The sequence below is a fragment of the Thermobia domestica genome, chromosome 11, assembly GCF_964235325.1.
Source record: "Thermobia domestica chromosome 11, izTheDome1.hap1.1, whole genome shotgun sequence".
Lineage (NCBI taxonomy): Eukaryota > Metazoa > Arthropoda > Insecta > Zygentoma > Lepismatidae > Thermobia > Thermobia domestica.
The window spans coordinates 54,018,803-54,044,734 of record NC_137464.1 but is presented as its reverse complement, the minus strand read 5'-3'; the positions used below and the strand labels follow the sequence as shown (position 1 = coordinate 54,044,734).

Here is a 25,932-nt window from a genome sequence, read left to right as displayed (position 1 = left end):
GACTATTTCAAGATGCTTAGTTCTTTTTTACTCTTTCATGGACTTTCTCTATCTAAATTTACTCTTGTGAAAACAAACTCCACTAAAATTAGTTCTTAGTTGTTAGTATAAGTCAGTTTCAATATCTTTTATAACTAGAATTAACAATCCATATAGCTCTCTTCTTGGAGAATTTTGCAGATACAAACAATGAAATTATTATTATGATTGTCAGAATGTAGTGGTGACGATGGTACACTCAGTGTTCTCAGCAGAAGAAGGAAATTACATTTTGTCTGTCTTCTTCTTCTGTTGTCAGTATTTGAAGCTTTTGGGTTTCATTGTTTCATTCTTTCTTCACTTTCTCTTGTCTAGAAACTCAATGAGTGAGTTTTTTCTTTTCTTAATTTCCTTTCTTGTTCTATGTGTTGTGTTGAAAGGAATGGAGGTGGGGAGAGAGATTTCCAGAAAGTTATTGTCCTCTGAGTTTATAAAGGAGCAAAGCTATCTTGCAGGATCATTAAAGCCAATCCGCGAAACAATTTGCATTTCAATGGCAAAAGAGAGGAGGAGTTGGGGACTTTCTATTCTAGGGACCATGGAAAGTGCCAGACCAAAACTCTTGGTTTTAAGGTTTTTGGTTTGGGCTTTTTTCCCGTCGTAATTTCACTGTTTCACAACGAACGTTTGTTCTCTTTACTTCTTTTACGTCTCCTCCTTGAGCTTACTATTGCTACACTTTATATATATAAGCAAATAAGCTACTAGTAGAAGGCAAAACTTTCTCCTATAAAACTCCAATGAATGATTTGTGCAGATTTGATACCTCTAGTTTGCTTGATGTTTCCAACACTGATAGTACTCCATAGTTAGAGCTTGATTAATGATACATACCACGTTCTTCATTTTCCAACTTCCCTTATGGTTGTTTCCCTTTCATTTGCATCTGAGTGCCTCACGTCGGTTTTTCCTTTTTCTCGTCTTTCTCCTCTCCTCTTTCTCCAGTTCTTTTCCCTTTTCTCCATCTTCTTCTTCTCTCTATTTTGGCGCAGACTTTTAATGCCGAAAGCGAGCGTCTCATTTGCATAACAGACAACGGTTTTCTTAAAAACCTACCCTCGCAACCTTTCAAAACATTCTGTATTTATATAGCTTGTTTCTTGAAAATATTATGTAAGAATCTTCCGATACATTTAACCGAGATGCATTTCATTACTTTCGCATTTTCCTTTATGTACTTACTCTCTTGGAAACAAAACAAGTATCTTTGCGTATCTTTCTTTTCTCTCTTCCTTACTTCCTTTCTACGTACGTGCCGAACATTTTTAAATCGTTGTACCAAATTTTCTGTGAGATGTCAGATTATATTAGCATTCCATTTATTTAACATTATTTCAGCTAATGATGATGAAACCGTATAATATTTTTAAAAGGGAAGATAGATACATTCTGTAATATTTTTATGTTAGCACTAAACCACTTGTTTGCCCTTGTAATGGAACTGTGGTCATTTTAACCTGTAGTCTTGTCGCACTAACTTAGACCATAGTTGGGTCACGAGAATGGATGTCACATATAAACATTACTGCAGCGAATCATGCATAGACAACTATTTGTTAGCTCGCTATTCGTCCTTGTGTTGTCAATTGCTATTCTAGTGCCATTTGTATTATAGGCTAACGATTGAATTTAACTTCCTACGTTTTAATTAAGTAAGTAAGAATATATATATATATATATATATATATATATATATATATATATATATATATATATATATATATATATATATATATATATATATATATGCTATTCCAACACTCAATTCGTAAGGATGAAGATAAACTCAGAAAATTCTCAATGAAGTTGCTAAAAATGAAGTAAACTCCTTGATGAGAGTTCCACAGCTGTTACCTGTAGGATAAAGGAGACAGGTGATTAATAATGAAAGAGAATCATTATGAAAAAGTTAGTGGAATTAGAACACGAGCAGAAAACTGCGGACACTAGGTTGAATATAGTGATCGTGACGACTTGTAAACCTGGACTTTACATGAGTGTTAGAACTGCTTTCCCTCACGTGTGATACATCGGAAGAATTCGGGATGATTCGTGGAGTTGCCTTCCGAACGTACCTTTGTTAAAAAAACAAAAAAGTGAAGTAGCAGCAGTGCACAAAGAACGTTGCTAAACTTTGAAAACATGATAGATGAGCCACAAACAGACTGCAATTAAAGAACTATAACACGAACACTGATAATTATTCGAATTAAATTGTAACAATAATAATAGCTAAATTTAAAATAACAACAACAATAGACGAAACTTAGCTACAATTCGACATTGTATCCTTAGTAGATATTTTCTGTATAGTGTGAGAAACGACACTGGCAAAATATCATGGGCTCGTGTTGACGTCCAGGACACACCTTCACGTTTTAATAGGTGCTGAACTTGGTAGATCTAAGATAAGCTTCGCGACTCCTCGTTGTTACTATAACAGAACTTCAAACAGTTGGAAGTAGAAATACGACCTCTGACATGATAATAATCGCTGTACCACTGATCTAACGTTCAATTCGTCCGATTTTAGTCGAGAGACAAAGGCGAAATTTATTCTTTGAGTTTCTAATTCTCTTTAAGAAAACGCATCTCGTTACCTATTTCCGTTTTTGTTTTATATTCATAAGTGTTTAAACTGGAAATTGTCAATCTCTACCACTTTCATTTCAATTGTTTAAATGCAACAAACATGAAACATATATTCGAGATGAGCTATTCTCTTCTGACACTGAATTCATGTAGAAATAGGAAACATATTTCACTATCTCCTGCCGGTTTTGCTCTGATACTAAATGCAAATGGACATGTTCATTTTGTAAGATAGTGTCTGTGCTGTGGACCAGTAAAGCAGCTCTTTTAGGAGGAAGATAGTGTGTAGGCTACATACCATGAAGATTGATATTGCATGATCCTACTAACCCACCAAGACACCAGATTCAAGCCCCGTGGTCATGATTCGGAGCACACGCCTAGGCTGCACTTATGCAACAGAATTTTCACTCGAGATTCTTTTCTGCACGAATCAGGGAAGATTGAATTAAATTGTGCAATCTATACCTCACTATATCGTTCTATGTTTCAAGGACGAATCGGACAAACCGAAGTCCGATGAACTGATAATCCCTGTAAAGGACAGTGGGAGTACATGGGGCTGTATATGCACGTGCGGTTTGTCGAGCGAGTTTGTCAGCATAGCCATTGCCATGTCGTTATCTGAGTTAGTATTAAATACGAACGAGTCAATTTTGCGGTCTTGGCGGATATAATTTCAACGTATGGTTCCTTCGTATATATCAAAGTTAAGTTTTTAACAGCTTGGGGCTACTGTCGCACAAGGCATCTGTTTCTAGAGGTATGCTGTGTTCGGACTACTTATATTAAGCAAAATGAATGAATAGTGTTGACTGCAATCTTAACTACTGCTTATGTTTATCAACGAGCTTTTATTTTTTCTAAGTCTTACGAGTACAATTGGTGTAAAAACGGAGAAATAAATGTTTGTATGATTTTTGTTGCACGTAGGCCTCGTGCGACAACAGCGTTGCATAAATGGAGACTAATAGTAAATCCGTTCATAATATATATGTCATATTCAAACATAGGTGCTAAAACAATATATCGGACCAAATCTGTAAGACTTCCCACATTTACGTTATAGCACATTGTGGAAGAATAAGTAATTAAATAAAATGAAGGTTGTTGCAATTCATCTTAAAATATGATCATTCTTTTGTTCTTAACTTTCCAAACATAACGCTGGCGTTTGATGGCTGTATCTGCTTTTATCGATTGCCTTGCTAATATTCTTTGAGGGTGCATTCTAGTGCGAATGTTTTGTGCTTTCTTACATGCGGTTGTTACAATTATGAATATAAACTGGTTTACGAAGAATGTTCTGCTGCACATCTAAACTGATATTTTGTTTCTCTTTTTCAACAGTAAAGCCGTTGAATGTAATAATTTTGGGAGCGAATCAACCTCTGTCTGACAACAAGCGATACAACTTGCTTTGTCAATCTGCTGGAGCTCGGCCACCTGCTACTATCAAATGGTGGCTAGATGGTAGACGATTAGAAGGCAACAAAGAAACGGTAAGTACATTTAATAAGTAATTATAATACATGTAATTATATTTTATTTAATGTAGATAGTACACTTTGCTATTCCTTTGAATAATCTCAAAATTAGTTTATATTTAATCACATAATCCTAATATGAAAAATATTTGAATCTAACTTCCCAAAATTATGCCCTTTAGGCTAAGGTTGGCAATGATTAATGCAATTGAATGATGATGGAAGAATTGGTGGAATGAAAATGTGCAGGAAGCAGGAATACTCCGAAAAAAGGAACTGGTGTGATATTGTTCACCACTAATTTACTTGGCCGGAGATCGAACCAGGGGCCCAAAGGACCAGAGGTAAGCGCTCTACCACTGATGCACTGCTTCCCCCAATTCTAATATGCATTTACTAAATAATATTTTGTTGGAGGTTATAATGCTAAAAGATACTTACTAGATGGGCTGAAAAGTTTCTCCTGTTTAAATGACCGACGCAAATAGTCTACACTTTTAAACACTTTTCTTTTTAACAAATTTCTAGCGAAAAACTCTAAGGCATGGCTCTCAAGTTCGTGCTTTAATCAAATAATATATGAGTTTGTGCTGGAACTGTAGCGTTATTCTTTCACGATCTGTTTCAGACAGTCTCAGTGTCTCAGTTCTACAATAAAAATACATTTACAATCGTTGCAATAATTAATATTCTTAATTGTTTAAAGCATTGATGGTCAAATGACAGTCTGTGAGCCGGATTCGGCTCGTGAGTATGTTTCATTCAACCCTCAAAGAAAATCTTTTAAGAAACTAGCTGAGTTGTTCTTTTTTAAACTTCTATGCGAAAAGGAAGGATGTGTTTGGTCATTATAATATAATCGACTAAAGATTCGATTTTTAACTTTGAAAGTGGCTTATTAACCTTCCGGTTACTAAATCCAATCTGCAAATTAATGTTGTTGGTGTTGGGTTGGTTTTAAAACGAATGCAGATATCAGCATGTTTGAAATGTTTTCAGTTCAGGTCCACATTGACCTTGATGCATGAGGCAAGAAGCAGAATAAGACACAAATTTGCAAAATCTATGACTTGCACACAATCAGTGAATTGTCGCTTAAGAAAGGAGAGGGAATGAAGGGGGAAAAGTCCCCGTAAGTTTTGTCTTGTCATGGTCCAAGATACTTTTCAAGTTGACCATCATTCCTTTAAGTTATATAAAAAAAATATTAATGCAATAACTAACTTGTTCGTACTAGCTTTGCTATCTTAAACAACTAAAACTAGAAATTTAAATCGCTGAGCAAAGCAACGTTTATTTAAAAGAAATAATGCGTAACACTTTCGCAAACTAACGGAACATATTGGCTTCGTCAAACACTGTAAAAAACAAAAGAAAGTTGCGTATAAATATAAAAGCATCCTAAAAACTAGTTCTAAATGCTGATTGGCTGGTCAGAATGGACTCAGCCAATCATAGAAGTTGCCAAAAGTGAATCTGAGCACTTGGTCCGGTGCTGATACCGGCAGTGATAAATCACTTTCCCCATCTGGTCCGGTAGAAAAATTAGCTACAAATTAAGTTTTTGCAATTACTTGTCCCACTGTTCGTCAATGTGAAGTCCTGCATTCCAATTCATAACACAGCTTTGTTCTTTTCAAAAAAAAAAAAAAAAACTCGCCTCTTCCAATTTCTTATTAACGTGCTTTGCTCCAGTTCTAACACTTTAACCTCGCACTATGCCCCATGTCCCTCAGGTGCTTAAATATGATATTGCTTTCTCTTTATAATCATTTATCATTTATCATTTATCATTTATTAAACCCATTCTTTACATCAGATTCTCTCTACTTTCCTCCTTTTCTTTGTTCTTTTTCATCAAGATATTAAATTAATTACAGTATTTTATTTAAGGTGTGATAATATATTTAAGTAAAGAGAGAACTGTGTTTTGTTTACTTGAGTTTGAAAATCCTTTTTATTAGAGTTTCTTAGTTGAAGATGTAGAACTTAATTAGAATGTTTTGCAATGAATCGAACCTGGCATCACACAAAATGAAAGCGTATCCTCTTAACTCATCAGCTACAGAATACTATCTTCGTATTTTCTGTCTTAATTGTATGCAATATATACCGTAAAGCATATATTCTACATTTATTTCATCTGAGTGGATGTGTTTGTGTATGTCCATGCAATTTCCTGTAGTTTTAATATTTATAAGGCTAATTTAAATATTTGGAGAATTAGAGAAGTACAGTTTACTAAGATGTGTTGTGTGTTTCTTGTATCTCTCGCACACTCGAAAGTTTCTGTTTCCGTAAGAAGCTTTCCTTATAAAGGAGTCACGTGATACTATTTCTTCTTTCGGCTCACGTTCATCCATCTTCAAGGAAGACTCTCATTTGAATTCTTACTCTCGGAGCCATTCCTGAGTTGCCGAGGGAAGAGTATGTTTGTAGCGTCGGTTGAAGAGAGAAAGAGTCACAGTATGTATGTACATATTTGTGGATGTAGATGTGTGTGTGTGTGTTTTCTTTTGAAACTTGGAATTCCTTCTGCCTGAGTACAAGAGAAGACGGTATGTTGGGCTGCATCAACGAAAATACTGTCTTTTCTACTCGTTTAAGCTTTTTACTGTTTTTTTCTGTATTTTTGGGGTAAACGAAAATACAGATTAAATACGGATCCACCTAATGCAACAATTAGAGCTTTGGAATATTCCCCTTATATTATATATTATGCCTTTCCTCGTGTATATGGAAAGCACAATTTATTTTTAATCTTAGAAGATGAGTACACATGGACTTATGATGAATAGACTGTGAACCTACATTTCCAACTTAATGCGCATATATATTACATTCTTAGTTGGTTTAAAGTGTAATCTTCTTTTTCTCAATGCGGATGGTTTGTAGATGTAGACATTGGAGTTAACATGGAATTCAAGTCGTATTAGCTCCCACCAGTTACGTCGTCTTGAGTAGTCATCGGGGGCAATTCCACCCCTGAATCTGGGAAGTACAACCAGTTTTAACTAATTCTACACTAATAAAATACGTACAACTCTTGTGTCGGTAGAGAACCTTCGCTTCACCCCTATACTTGAAGCAAATCTGAAGGGGCGCTACTGGATCCAACCAGGGTTGATTCAGGGTTTACAAGGCCAAAGAGAGAAATATTTGCAACTTAGTTATGTTTAGATATTTTAGATAGCGTTAGGATTTTCTAGTGTCAATATTTTACTGTCTTATTTATTTATTTATTTATTTATTTATTCATTTTCTATGAATAGAAAATCCACTGCTTTTTCAGAACTTACATTAGAAATAACTAATACATAACAACACAAAATATGTCATATTTATGCACTCTATACACTGTATACATAAAATATAACATTATTATTTATGTTATTTGACCATAAATTGCCCAATTTCTATTCAAATATCACCTATCAATATAAAAAATCCTTATGATATTTTACATAAAATTGTAAATATAAGTGGACACATATATTAAATATAAATAAATATATGTATCGTTACGAGCTAAATCCCACTAAAATATATCAGAACAGTATGAAAGCAACAAGACCCGAGTACGAAATATCAGATGTCGGCCAAGTTAGAGGATTAATTATTATTCTGTGCCCTAGACTCCATTAAAGTATCATTGCATGTTGTGTGCATACCAGTTTATATAACCGTCACCAGGTTATAGAAGTATTTTGGTGGACTCCCTGTATATTTTGGAAAGACAGTAATATCTTTTTCGATTTCTACTATATTCTGCGGCGCCAATTTTTTCTTTGATGGGAACTGTTTTCTTCCCATGCAATTGAACAAAGGTGTCTTTCATCGTTTTTTCATATATATATATATATATATATATATATATATATATATATATATATATATATATATATATATATATATATATATATATATATATATATATATATATATATATCCGAAACGTCAGTTTGTGGTGGGAACGTTTCAATGAGCGACGAACCTTTTCAGTGTTTCTACCTGACTTATTAATATGCAGAGTATATATTCTATGGCTATTTTGAACTGAATTAATTGAATCTTTCAATCATTTATGGAAGTACTAGTTAAACAGATGTTCGACAGCCTGAACGACGCCACCCACTTTGCTTTACCAGTTCGTTGTCTGTACTTTCACACGCCAGAGTTATCACAATGTCTTGTGCTTCGTGGCCAGTGATCTAAAATTAACATTAATTCTTCTCCATATTCGATTTACATGTACATACAGGCATGTTAACCTGAGTGCGTTTGAGAATGAACTGCCAACACTGATTCTTCGACCAATGCAGCTCGTATCTCGAACCTCTAAGTTCGAGGAGTGTTACTCCACGTTTCGAGACAGCAACCACGCACGTTGCGTCGAGCATCAAGTTAGCCAGTGAAGGACCTTTTCTTACGGGTAGCCCCAATCCGTAAATCCCAGGTTCACCCACCTTGTGCGTACCAGTTATAACGCGCCCTCCAACATTATCAATCCACTTTGGAGACTATGTAATTTTGCTGAAAACTCGTGTCGTCTCTTCAGGATTGTTTGGAGTATCAACTATATTACTACGTGGGATTATTCCGGCGACTTTTCCCTAGTGCGTTAGTGGTGTGAAAAAGTATACCTAGTAGAATCATTATCTTAATCTTCAATCCTTATATATAAAGTGACAAAGGGCTAAAGTATAGTGAGAAAGTAAAATGTGATTTTATTCAAGGAAATAATTATACATATTCAGTGTTAAGTGATCGTTTCTCTTTGTCATTCTTTTTAAAATAGTATTTTAATAAATAAGCATAGTTTCGTATAATCCAGTGAGTTTCTGTTGTCTGTATGAATGATGTTTGTGTGCGTTGTGGTCTGAGTGATCGTCCGCGAGGTTTTCTAGACGAGACACCCGGACCTCTCGGCGCCTAATGCTCATCTTATTATTGACACCTGCGGGCAATTCGGAGAAAATTTATTAATCCCTTTTTGAAGATGTCCTTCAACGTCCTACCCAGGTAAGTCCAGGTCTCCGGAACATACTCATTGGCAGGACTTCGGAGGACAGACTTCGGAAAGCGGTTACATTTACAGTTTGTGGCTTTTATCGTGTTCGTGGGTCTATTTATGAACCAACCAGTGAATGATTTCAGCTCGATAAAGTTCTCTTTTAATTACAGAATATCGCTGATCTTGTAAGACTCCAATAATAATTAATTTGTAATGACTCCAATTGGAAGGTTTGTTATTTTTCCAAACCTGAGTAGAAGTTTAGATCACAACTGTTTCTATAATGTTATAATTGCCTATGATTGGATCATTCTCAATTTATATACCAAGCTCACCCTCGTTGTATGAAGTTTGTGGACAATCACTGAATATACGAATGCACTAAATTGTGGGACTTACCGGCTCGCTCTGTTAAATGTAAGGGACTACGTACTGCAAGTTTCAAAGAGTGTCTAGTCATCCAGATAACATAAAAATGAAAGAGCTACGCATTCACAAGAAAGAAAATACACAGAAAACACCTGAGGACGAAATGGAAAGTACAGCACGTAACTTCAAAGAAGCCATCGCTCGGCAAATTCTAAAATTTCGACCTACCATAAAGGGGTAGACAACTTAAAGAACGATGATGTGGGAATTCTTTTAAATGGTCTACTACAAATGTTCAAGAAATTTAATTTTTCTCTTAATCTTCAAGAAATATATTCTTATCCACCAAATCTAAAGCAAGCTACAGATTCATGATTTTCATTGAATTGTTGCTGAGTTCTTTAGTAATCACACAAAATAAGATCACGGAGTGAAACGTTTGGGAAAGAATATTATGGGGGACAACCATGATGACAGTAAATCAGAATGAAAAACCTGATTTAAACTCGCCAATCACCAGTTGATTGGACAATTTACGACCATTTTAGGCAAGCAGAAGTAATTTGCAAGTAAATATGAATAGTTGTGCACTTGGGATTGACACCGTTGCACATTTTTAAGCTCCGGCCCTTTGCAGAGTCATTTGTCAACCAATTTTCATGCAGGATTCGCCACATAAACTGACCAACCAGAAGACAAGGACTTTCTGATCTCAGTCAACGGAAGCAGCCCAGAAACTTATAAAGGAAACACGATTCAACAGATGAAATGGCGGATAAACACAAAGAGAACGTCTGAGAGGAAAGAAATAAGATTTTATAAACAATACAGTTCCAGAAACATACCAATCAACGAAAACCCCCGACCCAGAACATTGTTCATTATCAGTGCTTCCCAACAAAGAAGAACATTTAGAACACACATATCCGAGCTACACATTTAGAAACAACACAAAACATTGCTCCAAGAAAGCAATTTGAAGGAGAATGACGCAATCACACCTCATCGTCAAGAAATAACGAAACCCCAAGAAACCCACGAAATCTCACAAAGAGTAGAAATGATAGACAGCAAGACGAAGAACATGTGCCAGAATCAAACTGCTTCCACTCAAAACAGTAGGAAAAACACAATCACTTTCGCTGCAATACAGAGATTACATCCATTTCTACTGCAAAAGAAATCTACAAAGACAATTAAACAAACTCTATATGACCCTCATCGAAAAGCAGCCTAAGGCAGGATGCCCTCCATTTCACAGTTGTAAAATTAAAAATTTGATTATGTTGGTTTTTCGTTCGGATGGAATGGATAAAAGGGTACATTCTCTTTTATATATTAACACAGGCACAAAGGTAGAGGATTGTAAACGCCCCAAAATTAAGTGGGTGGGCCAACGTACTCATGCCAAAATTAACAGATGATAGTACTAAATGCCATCAAATCATGAGCCGATTGTGATCAAATGAGTCCGCGTGGTCTAGTTTTGTTCAAGTTTGTTTTATTCCTTCATAGGATCGTGTGGATGGACACAGTGGCAAATTTAACTAAATAGGACAAGTGTACCATGATGTCCCTCTCTTAAATTTTGGTAGGAATACTCTTGAAGTCTAAATTTAAATATTAAAAAAATGATGATTGGTCCCTAGGACTACGAAGTTTACTACCTCTGTAGATTTTGGTGGAACTCTTCTATGTGTGAAAATTGTTAAAAACATACACAATAATTACGTTTTACGACATGATTACTTTGTTATCGATTTCTGTTTGTTTGATTCTCTGAATTTTGCTTGAAAGTTTTTTTTTCACTCATATCTTTTGCTCATTGAAAATTTGTGGTTGAAACATTTTTGGATAAAAATCCTTTACTTCCTTTTAACAATTTTCAGATTTAGAGGTTGGGCAAATGGTCTCCCTTAAAAATTTAAGGGTGCACTATGGTATTAATGTGCTATGAAAGAAAGTTGGCAAAAAAAACTATCACAAGACAGAATGTTATATTAAGACCTCTTCGTAGAAGATATATTATGCCAAAAATATGCCAAAGCATGATTTTTAGACAATTTTATAAAACGAGATTCAATATCTAACTTTCATAGATACATATTAGATTCTTATGTTGCCTACATTTGTCCTAAGACACATCATGAGCACCATCCAAGAGAAAGAAAACCCCATTACACATCGTTCAAGGCTAATAACTGGACCATACATTCAAAATTTCCGCCTCATAACATGTGAAAATAAATTCAATTTCCCACGCTATACCATGTGGCTCCCAGTAGCAAAGACGCATGACCCCAACAATTTTTCAGCGATGAGTGCTATCATGAGATCCTTGATTGCTTCGAGACTGAAATGAGGTAGACGCCGTGTTGCGCGTTTTACTTCTGAGGTGTCTTCCTGCTACAAAGGACGACTTTCGATTCATAAAATGCACAATTTTAGCTCTGCAAATCGGAGCACTCACTGTGTCTTGTCCACAATAGATGTCATCCTGCAGCGGCAGTTTTCATAACCGGAGTCCTCTATTTAAGAAATTTCTTAATTCTGCTCACGACTCGTAGTGCCAATACAACCTGGTTTTCCTCAAATATTTAATATTTAGATAGTGATGGACTCAACCGGTCCTCAGAACACCAACACATATTGGATTACAGAGTTTTTAATTCTAAACTTCTCAAGTTAACTTTAAAATACAATACTTAAGAGAATCCGATAAATAAACGATGATAGCAAACATTGATCTAAAAATGTATAAAATAACATAACACTACATTTTTATACTTAGAAAAAATTGTTTATTAAATAACTACTTCGCATTTAAGAACGTATTCCTTGAACATAACTACATTGAAGCTGATACTGTGTATTATCAACCAGAGTTAATTATGATATCTTTATTGTATTAAATTGCAATCTAACAATTCTGTAGTTCCCATTATACGTCAGCTTGCATCACCAATTGAATTAATTAATTAAAAATGTTATGATGTGCTTATACTTTTACAGTTCTCTGGAAACGTGGATTGATAAATGAATTGAGTTTTAGATATTATTCTAGTTGTTAATGTGTACTGGATGTTCAAAAGAAATAGCATTTTGTTATTTCTAAACAAGTATTTGTCCTAATATTGTACGTAAGTTTAATCAATGCTTATTCAACAGAAGTTAATAATATTGTCTAAATATAAATAGAGAACATCTGCACAACCAACATCATTAAATTATATTACATTTTATCTTACTTGAAAAGAAAAAACAAAAGAATGTGCACTTATCATTTAGATTTAATAAATGGTGTTTGTATTTGTCCCTCAAACTGGAAATCAATTAAAAGAACTAGGTAAAATACCATATATTTATATATTTATATCACATTCAATTTGATTACCCAAACAAACAAAGCTGTAAAGGTCGGTTTTCTGTATTTCTTAGATAATATTTACACACAAATGTTTAACTACATACTTGCAGTGTGTGACCCTACTATCATTACATACATATTTATAAATACGAAATTAAATTATTGATTTACTCATGTGCCTGTGAGCAAACATGATTTTGTTTTTATTATATTAATACATTCTTTCTAAATTAAAGCCGCAGTGCCTGGAAGAAGGAAAAACTGCTTAAACTAAGTATATACCTGTTAACAAGGGTTGCTTTCCGGATTTATACAGATATTTCCATGTACTTACGTGTTTAATGCTCCAATTTCTAAATTTACATGTTCTTTTGTTTACGTTAGGTACTGTCTATATTTGCTCATATATGCAAAGGATCTTCGCTTCAGGCGTTGCTTACAAAAACAGTCAAAACTTCCCTGTGATTTTTATTTCTTCCAGAAAGAAATTCTCACATTATCATTTTCTCATCCAACTTGTATCAAGTAAATCTTAGAACAAAGATTCTTACAAGTTTTAAGAGATTGTCTCTCTGTTCCTTCTACCAGTTTCTAATAAACATCAGTTTGGAGAGGCTAGAGATTTTTCGTTTTCACTCGCATACAGAGGAAGAACCAGAGTGATCCGAATAGTGGCGTTTCTTCCAAAGATCTGAATATTTTAACATTCAACAACTAATGTATTACTTCTGAAGCAGTGCCCACTAAAATTTTATACAGGAAAAATATCGAATTTTAGCATCAGTTACAACACAACTAAGAGATTTCGATACTGTTGAGATACGTATCAATAAATTTATGAGTATTATTAACAATATTGTCAATATTATTCACAATAACTATTTTGAATGATGTTATTCATAATAAAACTATAAAATATGTGTATCATTTATTATTTTAAAGTATTTTCAAACTCTTTCAACTTTCATCGTCCCATACTCCTGCGGAAGTCCACGGGTGACCACTGGAAGGTTAATAACAAAACTGAAAAATAAATAAAATAAAATAAAAATAAAAAATAATAATCCAAGCCAACAACCGGGAAAATACAATAGGTTCTACAGTGCAAAGACCGAAAATAACTGAACTGACAGGTTCATTGTGCATTGTAATCCTATAGGCCATCTAAGAATTTGTGAATGAATGGAAGACTTTTGCTCTTTCGTTTTGGTCAAGGTTTTCACATTCTCTGCTCACTGACCTTGACGTTCCAAAAAATACAAGCAATAAATAAAACATAGTTTTTGTGCTGAATTACTGTATTTTGTTTTAGAGTATGCACCTCATTTTTAATCTTGTTTCGGATTATCTGCAATTTTCTCTATTCCCGGTGTCCTTACCACACAATCCGCTGATAATCATGTCTTTACTCTCTATATGGTAGCTTAGTCGTGCGCTTCAGTCAATAATTACGTAGAAGGAGTGAAAACAAAACATTCCAAATTACAACCATCTTTATGCTCAATCATGTGTCACTATAAATTTTACCGGTAACTAGCATACTTTACTCTCAGTTGGTTGGCAAGTTGATATAGCTGATAGATTTTGCCTGATTGTCCGAAGCTCTGATTGCTGTTGTCCATCCGGGCAAAACACTGGAGACTGCGTGCCGACTCCTGGTTTAGACTTACTAAGAAAAAAAATAATTTTCTCGATATTCTCGAAGGGGATTTAAACTACAAAATTTGTTCAGTTTAACGGGATGTGTTGACTTATTGTTCATCATTTTTTATTATTCGTTATACTAATATTTTAGAATGTAAAACCAAAAGAAAGGAATCCATAGAATTTTAGAAAGAAAGACTTATTTATAGTAGAATTCCATATTTTTCATATTTAAACAAACTATACCTCTTTATCTTACCCCATGAACCCTACATTAGATTTATATTCGACTTCAAATTGCTCTACTTCAGAAGGAAATACAATTTAATGACATCAAATTCGATGAAAAAGGCAGGAAAATCCAAACCCCTTGAAAGTTTCGTCAATGGAATAGAGGTGTAGTGCGTAAGATTTCTCCGTCTTTCTTTCTATGTTTTTATCCGTAAACTTCTATATCTGATCAATATTTTGATTTATTTTCTCCTTCCAAAGGTAGCCGCCACTCTGAAGATACGAAAAGAAATTTCGAATGAAATTCCTATAAATTGAGCTTTATCGCCTATCTTAACTTGTCCTTGCACGTTTCCCGTTCCGGTCTATCTTTTCCTCCTTCTTCTCCTACTTCCAACCGGTTTTTCCTCTCTCTTTCTTTATCACGTTCTATTTTTAGTCTTGCTTCATCGATAACAAGTCCCCAATGTCCCCTTATCCGTGATGAATATCGAGTAAACACGTTCGCGATTTCTTCTGTTCTAGCATACAAATCATAAACCTTGTTTAGACATTATATTTTACTCTCGCCATACATTTGCACCAGAAACGCTAAGATTTTTTACCTTTTAATCATGTTTTATGTGAGAAAGCATTAGTTTTAATTTAGTAGCTAGCATGTCTTATCATGTTGTCTAATATATCGAATTTTTAGTGTATTGCTTCTTAGGAATGAGTTGAATTGTCTCTATTTGTCTGTCGTCTAGATGAAAATGACAAATAGATCAACCAGTCATACACTTTCAGACTTCTTATGAAATATGATTAATTCATATTTATTAATTCTTACGTAACATTGGTTTCTACCAGTAGCAATAGAAACCAGTCGGTCTTGGGATCACGAAGGATGTAATTTCATTAATGAAGTTGGTCATCGAATAGCAATCAAAACTAGTGATCCCCGAGTTACTGCGTTCCTTTTCCAACGTATCAGCATTGCCATCCATCGCGGGAATGTGTCATCGATCTTAGGCACATTATCTCCTGGTAAAGGACTGGAATAAACTTTTCTTCTATAACCCACAATAAGACGGAAGTAGAGACATCCTAGGAGGCTGACTACCACTTTGACGGTGTTCATGAAGAATGTTTTGAATCCAGTTTGGATAAATATAAATTCTTGGAAGTCATTGCTAATACCGGTAAGTTTGGGAGTGGTAGCAACATTATCTATACAGATTTTACTTTGTTGCTCAAAATCGTTAAAGACCCGAAAGATATTGTTGTCAAACTGTCCGATGTTTATTTTGGAACAATATAGATAATCTACGTATTCTTAGATGTGCTTATAAGGAAGATATAACTATGTGTAAATTAATACCGTAACACTGCTATGTAAAAAGAGATCATTTTAGTTTTGACTGCAGCAACAATTAATCTGTATAAAATCAAGAGGTGGTATAATGAAGATGTCTAACTTAAGAATTACACAAATACCTATCTATCAAATGAAGCATTTGTACTACAATCTTATTAGCACTTAGAATATACTTAGAGTTCACGAACATTTCGTCATTACTCACTCATTAATAAAATATGTATAATACTGTGCGTAACTACGTATAGTTATTTTTGTTATAAACTTAATTCCTATTCGGTTGTCTCCAGGTCCTTGGAGACATTTTACGTAACATCAGTTGTGTTATGGTCACGAAGGTACGGTAACTGCCAAAGCTCTACCAATTAGTTAATTAAAATTGAATGATCCTTTTTTCTTGTTTTCATGTAGTTTTCCTTAGTTGCATTTTAGCTCATTTTATTCATTTTACTCTACTTCGCAGACACTATCGTAGGCACTTCGAGGACAATGTTCCAAGTGCAACACGAACGCAAGAAGAACATCAAGACCCATTCGCGACCAAAACCTTCAGACCGTTTAACAACGACTGCTGATATCACTGAGTTATGATGTCTCCTAATATTTAGGCAAATGTTCAGAGTAAAAGTGTTTATCCTAATTGCAATATCAACGCGGTTTTATACTCTGAAATGTTTTGTTACTAAACTACAGAGTACCAGAAAGTCCAGTTATCGTTTGTAACGTAGCCTGAGTGAAGTTAAGTTTTTCCCGCAAAGACTAGCGCCGTTGGACATGTACTGTTTGAGTACATACACATAATTGATTTTAAAGATAAATGAATAAAACATTTAAATCTGTGTTACTGTACTCCAAATACGAAATAACGTAATTTCAAAATTAGTAATGAAAATCAAGGAATTTAAATTGACTGATTTTTTAATGAACAATATAACAAAATATTAGACTTTATATAAAAACAACTAATTTCTGGAATGATCATGAGACTAAGTATTTTGAACAAGAAATTCGACACTTACCAACATTGCTGGCTCTGGAAATTATTACTTCCAAAGCGAATTTTATTTCTTGTACAGTGCATTTAACGTTATCATTTCCAAAAAAACAAGTAAATATGGAACACTAGACCCACTTCAAAGGCTATTAATTGGGTTGCTAAACACACTCGAATGGGACTAATGTTTTTACCGTAATCACTATAAATGTGAGAATTTGAGTATAATTTTCCACTCAAAAACTTCAATGAAACAAATATCATTAAGCCACTCACAAAATGTAGTACACACTCGTAAATGGAAAGGTGGTCGTTTCAATAACACTAAGTAAATTAATTAGTTGAATGAAGTAACCAGAATATTCTTCTTTATAATTGTTTAACTTATCTTGACAATCAAACACTTTTAACTTATCGATCGATATGCCTTTTTTTGTTTTTTACTTTCAGAAAATACTTGATATAACCTATACTCATTAAATATATATTTGTTTCACATTTTCACCTTAAACTGTATATGTAACTTGAGAACTTTCAAATAGGATCAATTTCTATAGCACTTGAATTTACGAGTATTTGACTGTGTCCAGTTCTCGATCGTTGTCGTAATTATGAGCCTACACTATACCCGCGCACAAGCTTTTCAGCTTCTATTACTCATTATTCCCGCATAAAACTCAGTGGTGCTGTTGATCATATTAACCGACTATCAACTTTTTTTTTCTATTTAATGAAACTTACACGTTACAATTGGTAATGTAATATACGAAAGACTGTTTGATATTAGACATCGTATAGCAGCATAATTAACATCTAAGCTGGTAAAAGCAATACGTATCTAGCATATGGATAGTGTATGCTCCATACAAATTTGCGAAATAAAATTGCACACTTCTTGCAAAATGTATGTCAACCAGTTTTGATTCACGTTTCTCTGAGAAGTCCAATGGAAAATGATAGATGATGTAAAATGGAATTTTTCCCCTTTGTAAATCCATTTCCTAGTACGCCCCATTGCTACTCGACATGCCTTTGAAGTAACTTGTATTCAATAGATTTTCTTCATTCAGTTTCAATAGTTCAACCCGCTACATATATATATATATATATACATATATATATATATATATATATATATATATATATATATATATATATATATATATATATATATATATATATATATATAGGGCCGGATTTAGGGGATGCAAAGCTGTATGTGCACCCCTTTGTTGTAAATATACACTACTTAAAGTGAGAAGCTAGAAGTGTGTTTTGCAAAATCATTAGTTTAAATCGATTTTCTAAAGGTTGAAGGAAAAGAATTCATCGATAGCAGACACGTAGCATTTCCAAAGGAATTCCTTATTCACACCCCAAAGGCATTTAAAAAACTCAAATTTAATTCAAATGCATTGGTAGTTATTGGTACATCCCCTTCTCAGAGAATCCTGAATCCGGCCCTGTATCTCTCTCTCTCTCTCTCTCTCAGAGAGAGAGAGAGAGAGAGAGAAAGAGAGGTCTATATATATATTCAACTGACAAGTCAACATAAAATTTGGAATCTATGAGTGAATACAGCTAATCCCTATGGCTTGTGATTTCCAATATCTCATTGTTCAAAAAAATTGTCTACAAACATACAAATGTAGCATTGTAATACATGCAGTATTCTGGTTGTTGAAAAAAAAATATATAGTCATTGTCAAAAAAGTCTGAGGATTTTCCAGAAAAAAAGAAAAAGATGTATCCATACAAAACCCAATTTACTCCACCTGTCCTGTAAAATAAACATAATCACTCATACAAAGAAATTAAAACATACGGTGTTCTTTCCACTGAGACAAATTTATTGAGTAAATTTGCGTTCAATGAAATGCCGACCCTTATCTATGATAAAAGCTTTACAACTTCCAGGCATTTGTTTGATTAATTTATCCAACTTTCGCGAAGCTATGAGACTCCAGTAGCTCTGAAGAGCTTTCCCAAAGATCTTCAGTATTCGTTCCAATCTATTTACAGACTGCCCTGTCGAGTTCATTTTGCAAAAGCTCGATAGAAAACAAATCCGGTTACCGTGATGACTGTTTCATTTGTTGGTGATGTAATTGTCTTTCTTTGCATTGCAGATAATTACTGCATAACTTGGAAGAATGTTTGGGATGGTAAATCCGTTGTAGTACAAAGTTACTGCCTCAACTCGGATTACTGGTGGAATTCCATACCTCACTTATACATTGCAAAACACGTTTTTGTCCATTATACCATCATTTCGAACCATATTATAAACTTGGAAGTCTCTAATGCATCGTGTTGTAAGTCTTACACGGTCGGGATGAGAGCGCTTCTCAGGACGACAATGGACAAACTCGTCGTTCTCTTAGATTGTTCATTCTTCTTAACGTTTTATTTTATTTTATTTGAGCAGGAGTATCTTTTGTAATGTTTCAACTTTGAAGAAATGATTTTTTATTGCAAATTTTACTCCAAAGACCACTGATACCAAAGTCGCTTTGATACCGATTGGAACGGGCTCTTCCATAGTTCTATTGATTCTTCTGGAATGATTAAAATCTATTCTGTTTGATTATTTCTCCAGTAAACTTGTCCTTAAGAGAAATTGCTATATTTGGACGTTTCAGTTTAATATTTACACAAGTTCATAATTTTCAAATAGTAGGGAAGGTTTTCAGTGCATATGGAGAAAAATAGAGTAGCTTTTTCTTTATGATTTGCGCCATTATGCGATATGAACATTTCAATTGAATTCACTATTTACATGGACTCTGAACCACGTGTTTTTTTTTTTTTTTTTTTTTTGGGAATTTTGGAGCACATTTTCCAAATAGAAGAAACTCAAATCTAAGAATTTGTGCCGAAAGAGGTTTTAAGAGTTTATTATCAACAAAATACCTTTGTCCGTAATCTGGCTTCTCTAGATTATGAGAAGTGCAAGTACGGAATAATATCAAAGGAACATCAGTTGAAGGGTACAAGAGTATATCTAAGCAACAAAGTAATAACTTCTTAATTATTGCTGTATATAAAACCCGCAATCATAATTCTTAATTTTTTCCATCACCTTAGCTCCCAATTTCCCTTTTCCCAATATTAGTTTGAAACAATCAAGGAAAGAAAATGCCATCATACATCTTCCGTACTGCGCTACTGATCCATCTACATTCTAGATAATACATAAATATGGCACAGATGCCTTTCAATAGAGCACTAGAAGAAGATAAGAACCACCCATAGGTTTCCAGCCACTGATGATTTCAATCTTCCCCCGAAGGTAATTACCGTACCATGAAAGGTGAAAGTAGTAAGACAAAAATTATAATACCAAATGTTGCACACGTTTGGAGATACTTCGAGGGCAATTTGACTCTGGGCCACACCCTAAAATCATCTCTGCATTTATTCCGTTTCTAACTTTCGATTCCACAGGACGGAGTGAAAGATCTATTGGTATCATTGATATTGGACAAAAGGAAACTAGATTCATTATGACAGGAAGATTGAACTTAATGCTGATTCGATTTCGTATGTTATTTAAAGATCCGAAATATTCTGAAATTGTGTAGTTTAATATTAAAGAATTCTAAAATTCCAAACAAGTTTCTTGGTTCCTCAATTTCTATGGCTATAGTTCCAAAATACCAACGTTCCGAGATTCTGATATACCGGACTAACATATCATTGTTAGACGTTCCGAAGTTCTAAGATTCGGAAATAATGGATTAAAATTCCCATACTCTGGAGTGGCAAACTTTTGAACCAAAATTTGCAGATATCAGAATTTCATTTCTGATATTCCTAAATTTCTGGCGTAAATTCTCACGTTCCGGAATTCTGAGCTTCCTAACTTCCGAGATTTCAAAATTCCAGGCTAAAGTTTCGAGATACTGGAATTTCGATATTCTGTAATTCCAATGATTTCCGAAATACATTAAATCGGAGATTGTGACTTTCCGTAATTTCGATATTTCGTAATTCCAAAATCTCGGAATTCCGGAATAACTTAATGTTGAATTCTGATTCCGGAATTAAAATTTTCATTTTGAAGTATTCCGTAATTCCAGAATCTGTAACAACCATTGTTACAGCATTGTTTTATAACTGAGATAGAAATAATTTAGAATGAACGTGTCTAATGTCTTAATTCCACAACTTATACTTACATAAACAATTTCAACATAACCAGCAAACAGTTTTTTCACTATCTTCCTTATCCAAAACTTGTAAACAATACTTTGTCGTAGAGGAAACCAGATATCTTTTCAAATTGAAATCACGTGCGGGATGTCAATATTAGAAATCTCGCGAAGAAAATAATATATTTGTGATATGAGAGGTTTCTTTTCTTTCTTTTTTCTTTGTTTGATAAGCTGTTATATAATATCTCCATTCAATTGTAAAGTTCCTATTTCACTTATTTCCTTTTCATCATGAGTTTCAATACGTCGTGCACAATTTTGTTTTCTTTACCTGAAGTTGCAACAAAAGCGGACGTTGATGAGGGGAAGAGAGTGAAACCTATTCAGAAAAGCAACTTGTTTACATTGATTTCTACGACGTTGCTTGTCGACAATTTCATACAGACATAGCCATTTGAGGCGAATAGAATGGGGGACGTTTCTTAAGTACGTGACTTCGTTAGGGAAACTATAACGTTGTTTTCGCAATCACGATTTGAGCGTTTTTCTTAGCTTGATTCTAAGGGCGGATTCTCTATTTATACCCTTAATATCGACAAGGAAAGAATAAATCCTTGAATATTATTTTTCTTCTGACAAATTGTGCTCAATCGTCTTACGTTGTAGAATCTTGAAAAATTGCAGGGATAAAGGAGTAAATATTTTCAAACCTGGTCGTTTCTCAATTACAGCTTGTGTATCATTCTAAGCAACAAAGTCTGTTTTATATACCTACATGTTGGACGATTTTGAAAAAAAGATACGTATATCCACAAAACCATGGAGAAAATTCACTTAGTAAGGAAAGTCTTAGTTTGGAGAATCAAGCATGATAATTTCCGTGTTAACGTACATTGGGAGGTAAATCGGTGTTTCAAAACGAGGCTATGATTAATTAAATGATTTTATCTGATGTTTTAGAAAAGAACAAGGTTATAAATGATGAAACATTCTACATCCATAGACTCCAAACCAGGAGGGAACTTGATAGTTGTTGCTATTGAGTTAGAGTTTAGAATCTTTTTCTCACACCGAGATTATGTGAAACATAGACTTACAGCTTAACGTGAAATCCGGACCACATTAGCTCCTGAAAACAGATATCCTGCTCCGAACATCTGTATATTAGCCATATAGTCTCGAGAAAATTAAAGCCGAAGCTATCGGTGTCGTGTCGCTGGAGCTAAATTACAAAACGGATGCCAAGCCAAGATTGAGATGCGCGCAGGGTTGTTCGAGAGTGAGGGAAACATTATACACAACAGTGTTGCCAACAGCCGGACGAACAGTTTTCTTACGTCTCCAGCGCTTTAGAGATCTTCCTTGTGGGTCCAATCTCGTACATATGGAACAAACTTGTTATTGAATGTTAATTTAACGTATAATAAAGAAAGTGATGTGATGGTTTAATAGCGATGTTGTAAATGTAATGTGCGCTTATACTAAAGACTTAAGAAGTGAGTTTCGCTTAAAATTGAAAAACTATGGTACACCTTCAAATTATGTGAACTTAATGGTTAAACTGTTCGTAGTAACTCTACAGTATAGCATCCAGTTGTAATACAGAAACATGATCAGAGACGGAACATATTTCTGGGAGCTTTGGAGCCATTTCTTATCATATCTTACTGCTTTCGCTACATGAATATTAACATTTAAAGAGGAAGTGTGGTAGATTTATAAAACTTACGGTTGAACTATAGAAATATAGTTGGAGATGAAACATATTCCTCGGACGCTTAATTGATTTTTGAAAACTACTTCTCACTATTTCTGTTCCTTTCTTCTCTATGGAAGTCCGTAGTAAAACCCGAAGTAGCACTAAATATCTACAACTTGGGATTTCATAGAGAAGTATGCGTAAATATATTATCCTTTCCTGAGACACTGAATCGATTAATAAAACCATTTGTAGCTATCTGTTACTGGTTTTGTTCTATGAAGACCAACATCAAACAAGAAGTGGCGATGGCTTTTTCAAATTTCAGTTGAAGCATTGGATTAACGGATCAGATGGAATTTTTTCTTTGTACGATGAATAGCTTAAACAAGAAAACTGTTCTCAAAATATGTTACCGTTTTTGGTCTGGTACTTGTTGACTGACAGACGGACATTCTCTCTCTAAGATTTTCGATATTTATACATAGCTTACAAGGAACGGACATGAACCTGTCATCCGGACATCTGAATCAAACCTAGTCAATTCGATAGGCAGACAGAATGTGTATTGATAGACAGAATAGGTATAAGGGGAAAGCGTGTATTGGTATACAAGCTTTTTCCGCATATTTACCCCATTTACAAATACAAAATTTGGTATACACATTTCTTACGACCTATAGTAATTTTTTAGATACATATGGATTGTGTGCTTTTACCCAGGACCACTCCAGATGGCGCCAAATTTGATTTCAGAGGGACTTCTAGGAGGGATCTTTTCCCAATTTTACCTGTTCAAATACGTTATAGGCCCCAATACATAGCACCTCTGGAAAGCTTGTTTCATGCAGATGAAAATGAACTGTAAATCATGACTTTCCAATGAACAGTGTTTATGCAATAGCTGTTTCGCTGCTAGTCTACGATTTTCTTTATACTAACAGGGTTAATGAGCCCCAATGACTTACTCCGTTGTCCATGGCATCTAATTTTTTGTGCATGAACACATGTTTGTTATGTTTATCAAATTGACTAGGTAAGATGTGTGGATGACAGGCTCATGTCCGTTCCTCGTTAGTTCGAAAGTTCTAACCCTAAACATGAATAAAGGGTATATTTCTTCACAATAGGCGAACTTACTGGTTTGTTGTATGCATCATCTTAATGTATATATAGTGTGTATATACATGAGCGTCTTGGGGAAACATAAAGGTATTAACATTTTCTAACTTTGAAGTACTTTGAGAAAGAAGGTTGAACACTCTCATATAATTCAATTGACATATAACAGACAAACTTCTCCTTCCATAATATGGTATATTTCGGAAATTAAACTACATACGTAATATTCCATGGTTCAATCCCAACCCATTCCATCTAGTAACTCAATTTTACCCTAAGAAGCGTTTTCTTTATATTTGCCCGAGTTGGTCATATATATAAGTACAGTTTTGTACAAATTTATTTCATAGGTTTTCGCTACTTAGCTGGAACAACTCAAAATTATGACTACCACTTTATGACTCCAAACTGACTACCATTTTATAACCTAGGGCCTGATTGAACCTAGGCTAATACAAAATCCAAAAGTCAATTCTGGCACATGTAAAGAAAAGAACCGAAAGAAAGATTCCTTATGACGATATTTCTCTACTTGTGCCCATTTTTATTATGATAAGGAAGTCACCCTCTTCTAAAGAGTGTCTCCTCGCGTCGAAATGAAAGAAAAATAAGTTGTCTAATAGTGGTTGAAAATCCTTTGAAAATTTCTTTTTTAAAAGATCTTTTTCTCATTTTTCATTCTTTTCTCTTCCGCAGAAGCTTAATTATCAATGTTAAAATTTTGGACAAAATGAATTTTCTTCTTTTTTTGTAAAAAAAAGAGAGAGAAAATTTGAAGAAAAGTAAGTGAATGCTAGAACCTGTACTAAACACAAAGAAATTCTTTCAATCCAGTTGCATTTACCCATCCCCATCAACACAAGTAAGAAAAGTATATAGAAGAATCCCTCACGATAGAAACAATACTATTAGAACTAAAGTAAGTCCAGGAAAGAACGAACAAGAATGACTACCATTTTTGTTGTCATTCTCTTTTTTCTTCTTCATCATCATCTTCTTCATCATCATCATCTTCTTCATCGTCTTCCTGTTTGCCACGAAAATCCTTCCTCTCTCTCTTTTTCATTCTCCCATCCTTTCCTTGAATCTTCTTATCCCTCTTTCCTCTCCCCTTCGGTTGCCTTTGTGTTCTCTAATTACTTACGAGACCTTGTAATTAAATTGTACTTGATTTATTGTCAGCCCCTTTGTAGTAAGAGTTTAAAACTGTGGAGAAGCAGAAGTATGGTTAAAAAGAGTGAAGGCAGCGGAAAGAGTTGCCCGAGAAAATTTCTCAAAATGGAATTGCGCTTGCAAAGAGTTCTCTCTCGGAACAACCTCAATACTCGCTGATAAAAGAGTACTTCATGAGTATGGACACAGACGCGCTTGAATGTGGCTGGCGGAGAGTTGGAAAATAACTTGTAACAAGAAACAAGGTCCTCCCAACAAGATGAAGCATCTGTCTTGCCATCTAATTAACTCCGGTAATTATCATGCTGTAAGGAAGTAGGTCAATTTCTTGATTTAATTTATAGAAAACTAATTGATATTGTAATTACGCTCACACATAGAAGGTAGATCAAATATACCAAGTGTTAGTAGAAGTTCGTAAAAATCTTGACTTTCATTACGTTGATTAATATGTTTTGCTAATCGCACTACACAATCTACATCGTTCGGTTGGATTACAAGAGGGATAAGTCTAGAAGTGAAAACTCAATCCATGTCAAAAAGAGTTTAAATCTATACGTTACAATTATTGCCTATAAAAAAACAATATTGAAAATGTAAGTTGTATCTGGTATTTTACTTATCTTCTCTGTATTTTAGAGTTTAAAGATGTTTAGATTGATAAACATACAAACGAAACATGTCTCT

At 34.3% G+C, this 25,932-nt stretch overlaps 1 protein-coding gene across 1 annotated transcript in view; it reads left to right on the top strand.

Annotated features, from left to right (window-relative positions):
• side-VII (sidestep VII transmembrane protein) overlaps nucleotides 1-25,932 on the top strand; it is a gene marked incomplete in the record, with an annotated part of 1,416,899 nt that overhangs the window by 1,071,672 nt on the left and 319,295 nt on the right. Inside the window, 1 exon segment of the mRNA XM_081730413.1 lies at nucleotides 3,982-4,133. Coding sequence (XP_081586539.1) covers nucleotides 3,982-4,133 — 152 coding nt within the window.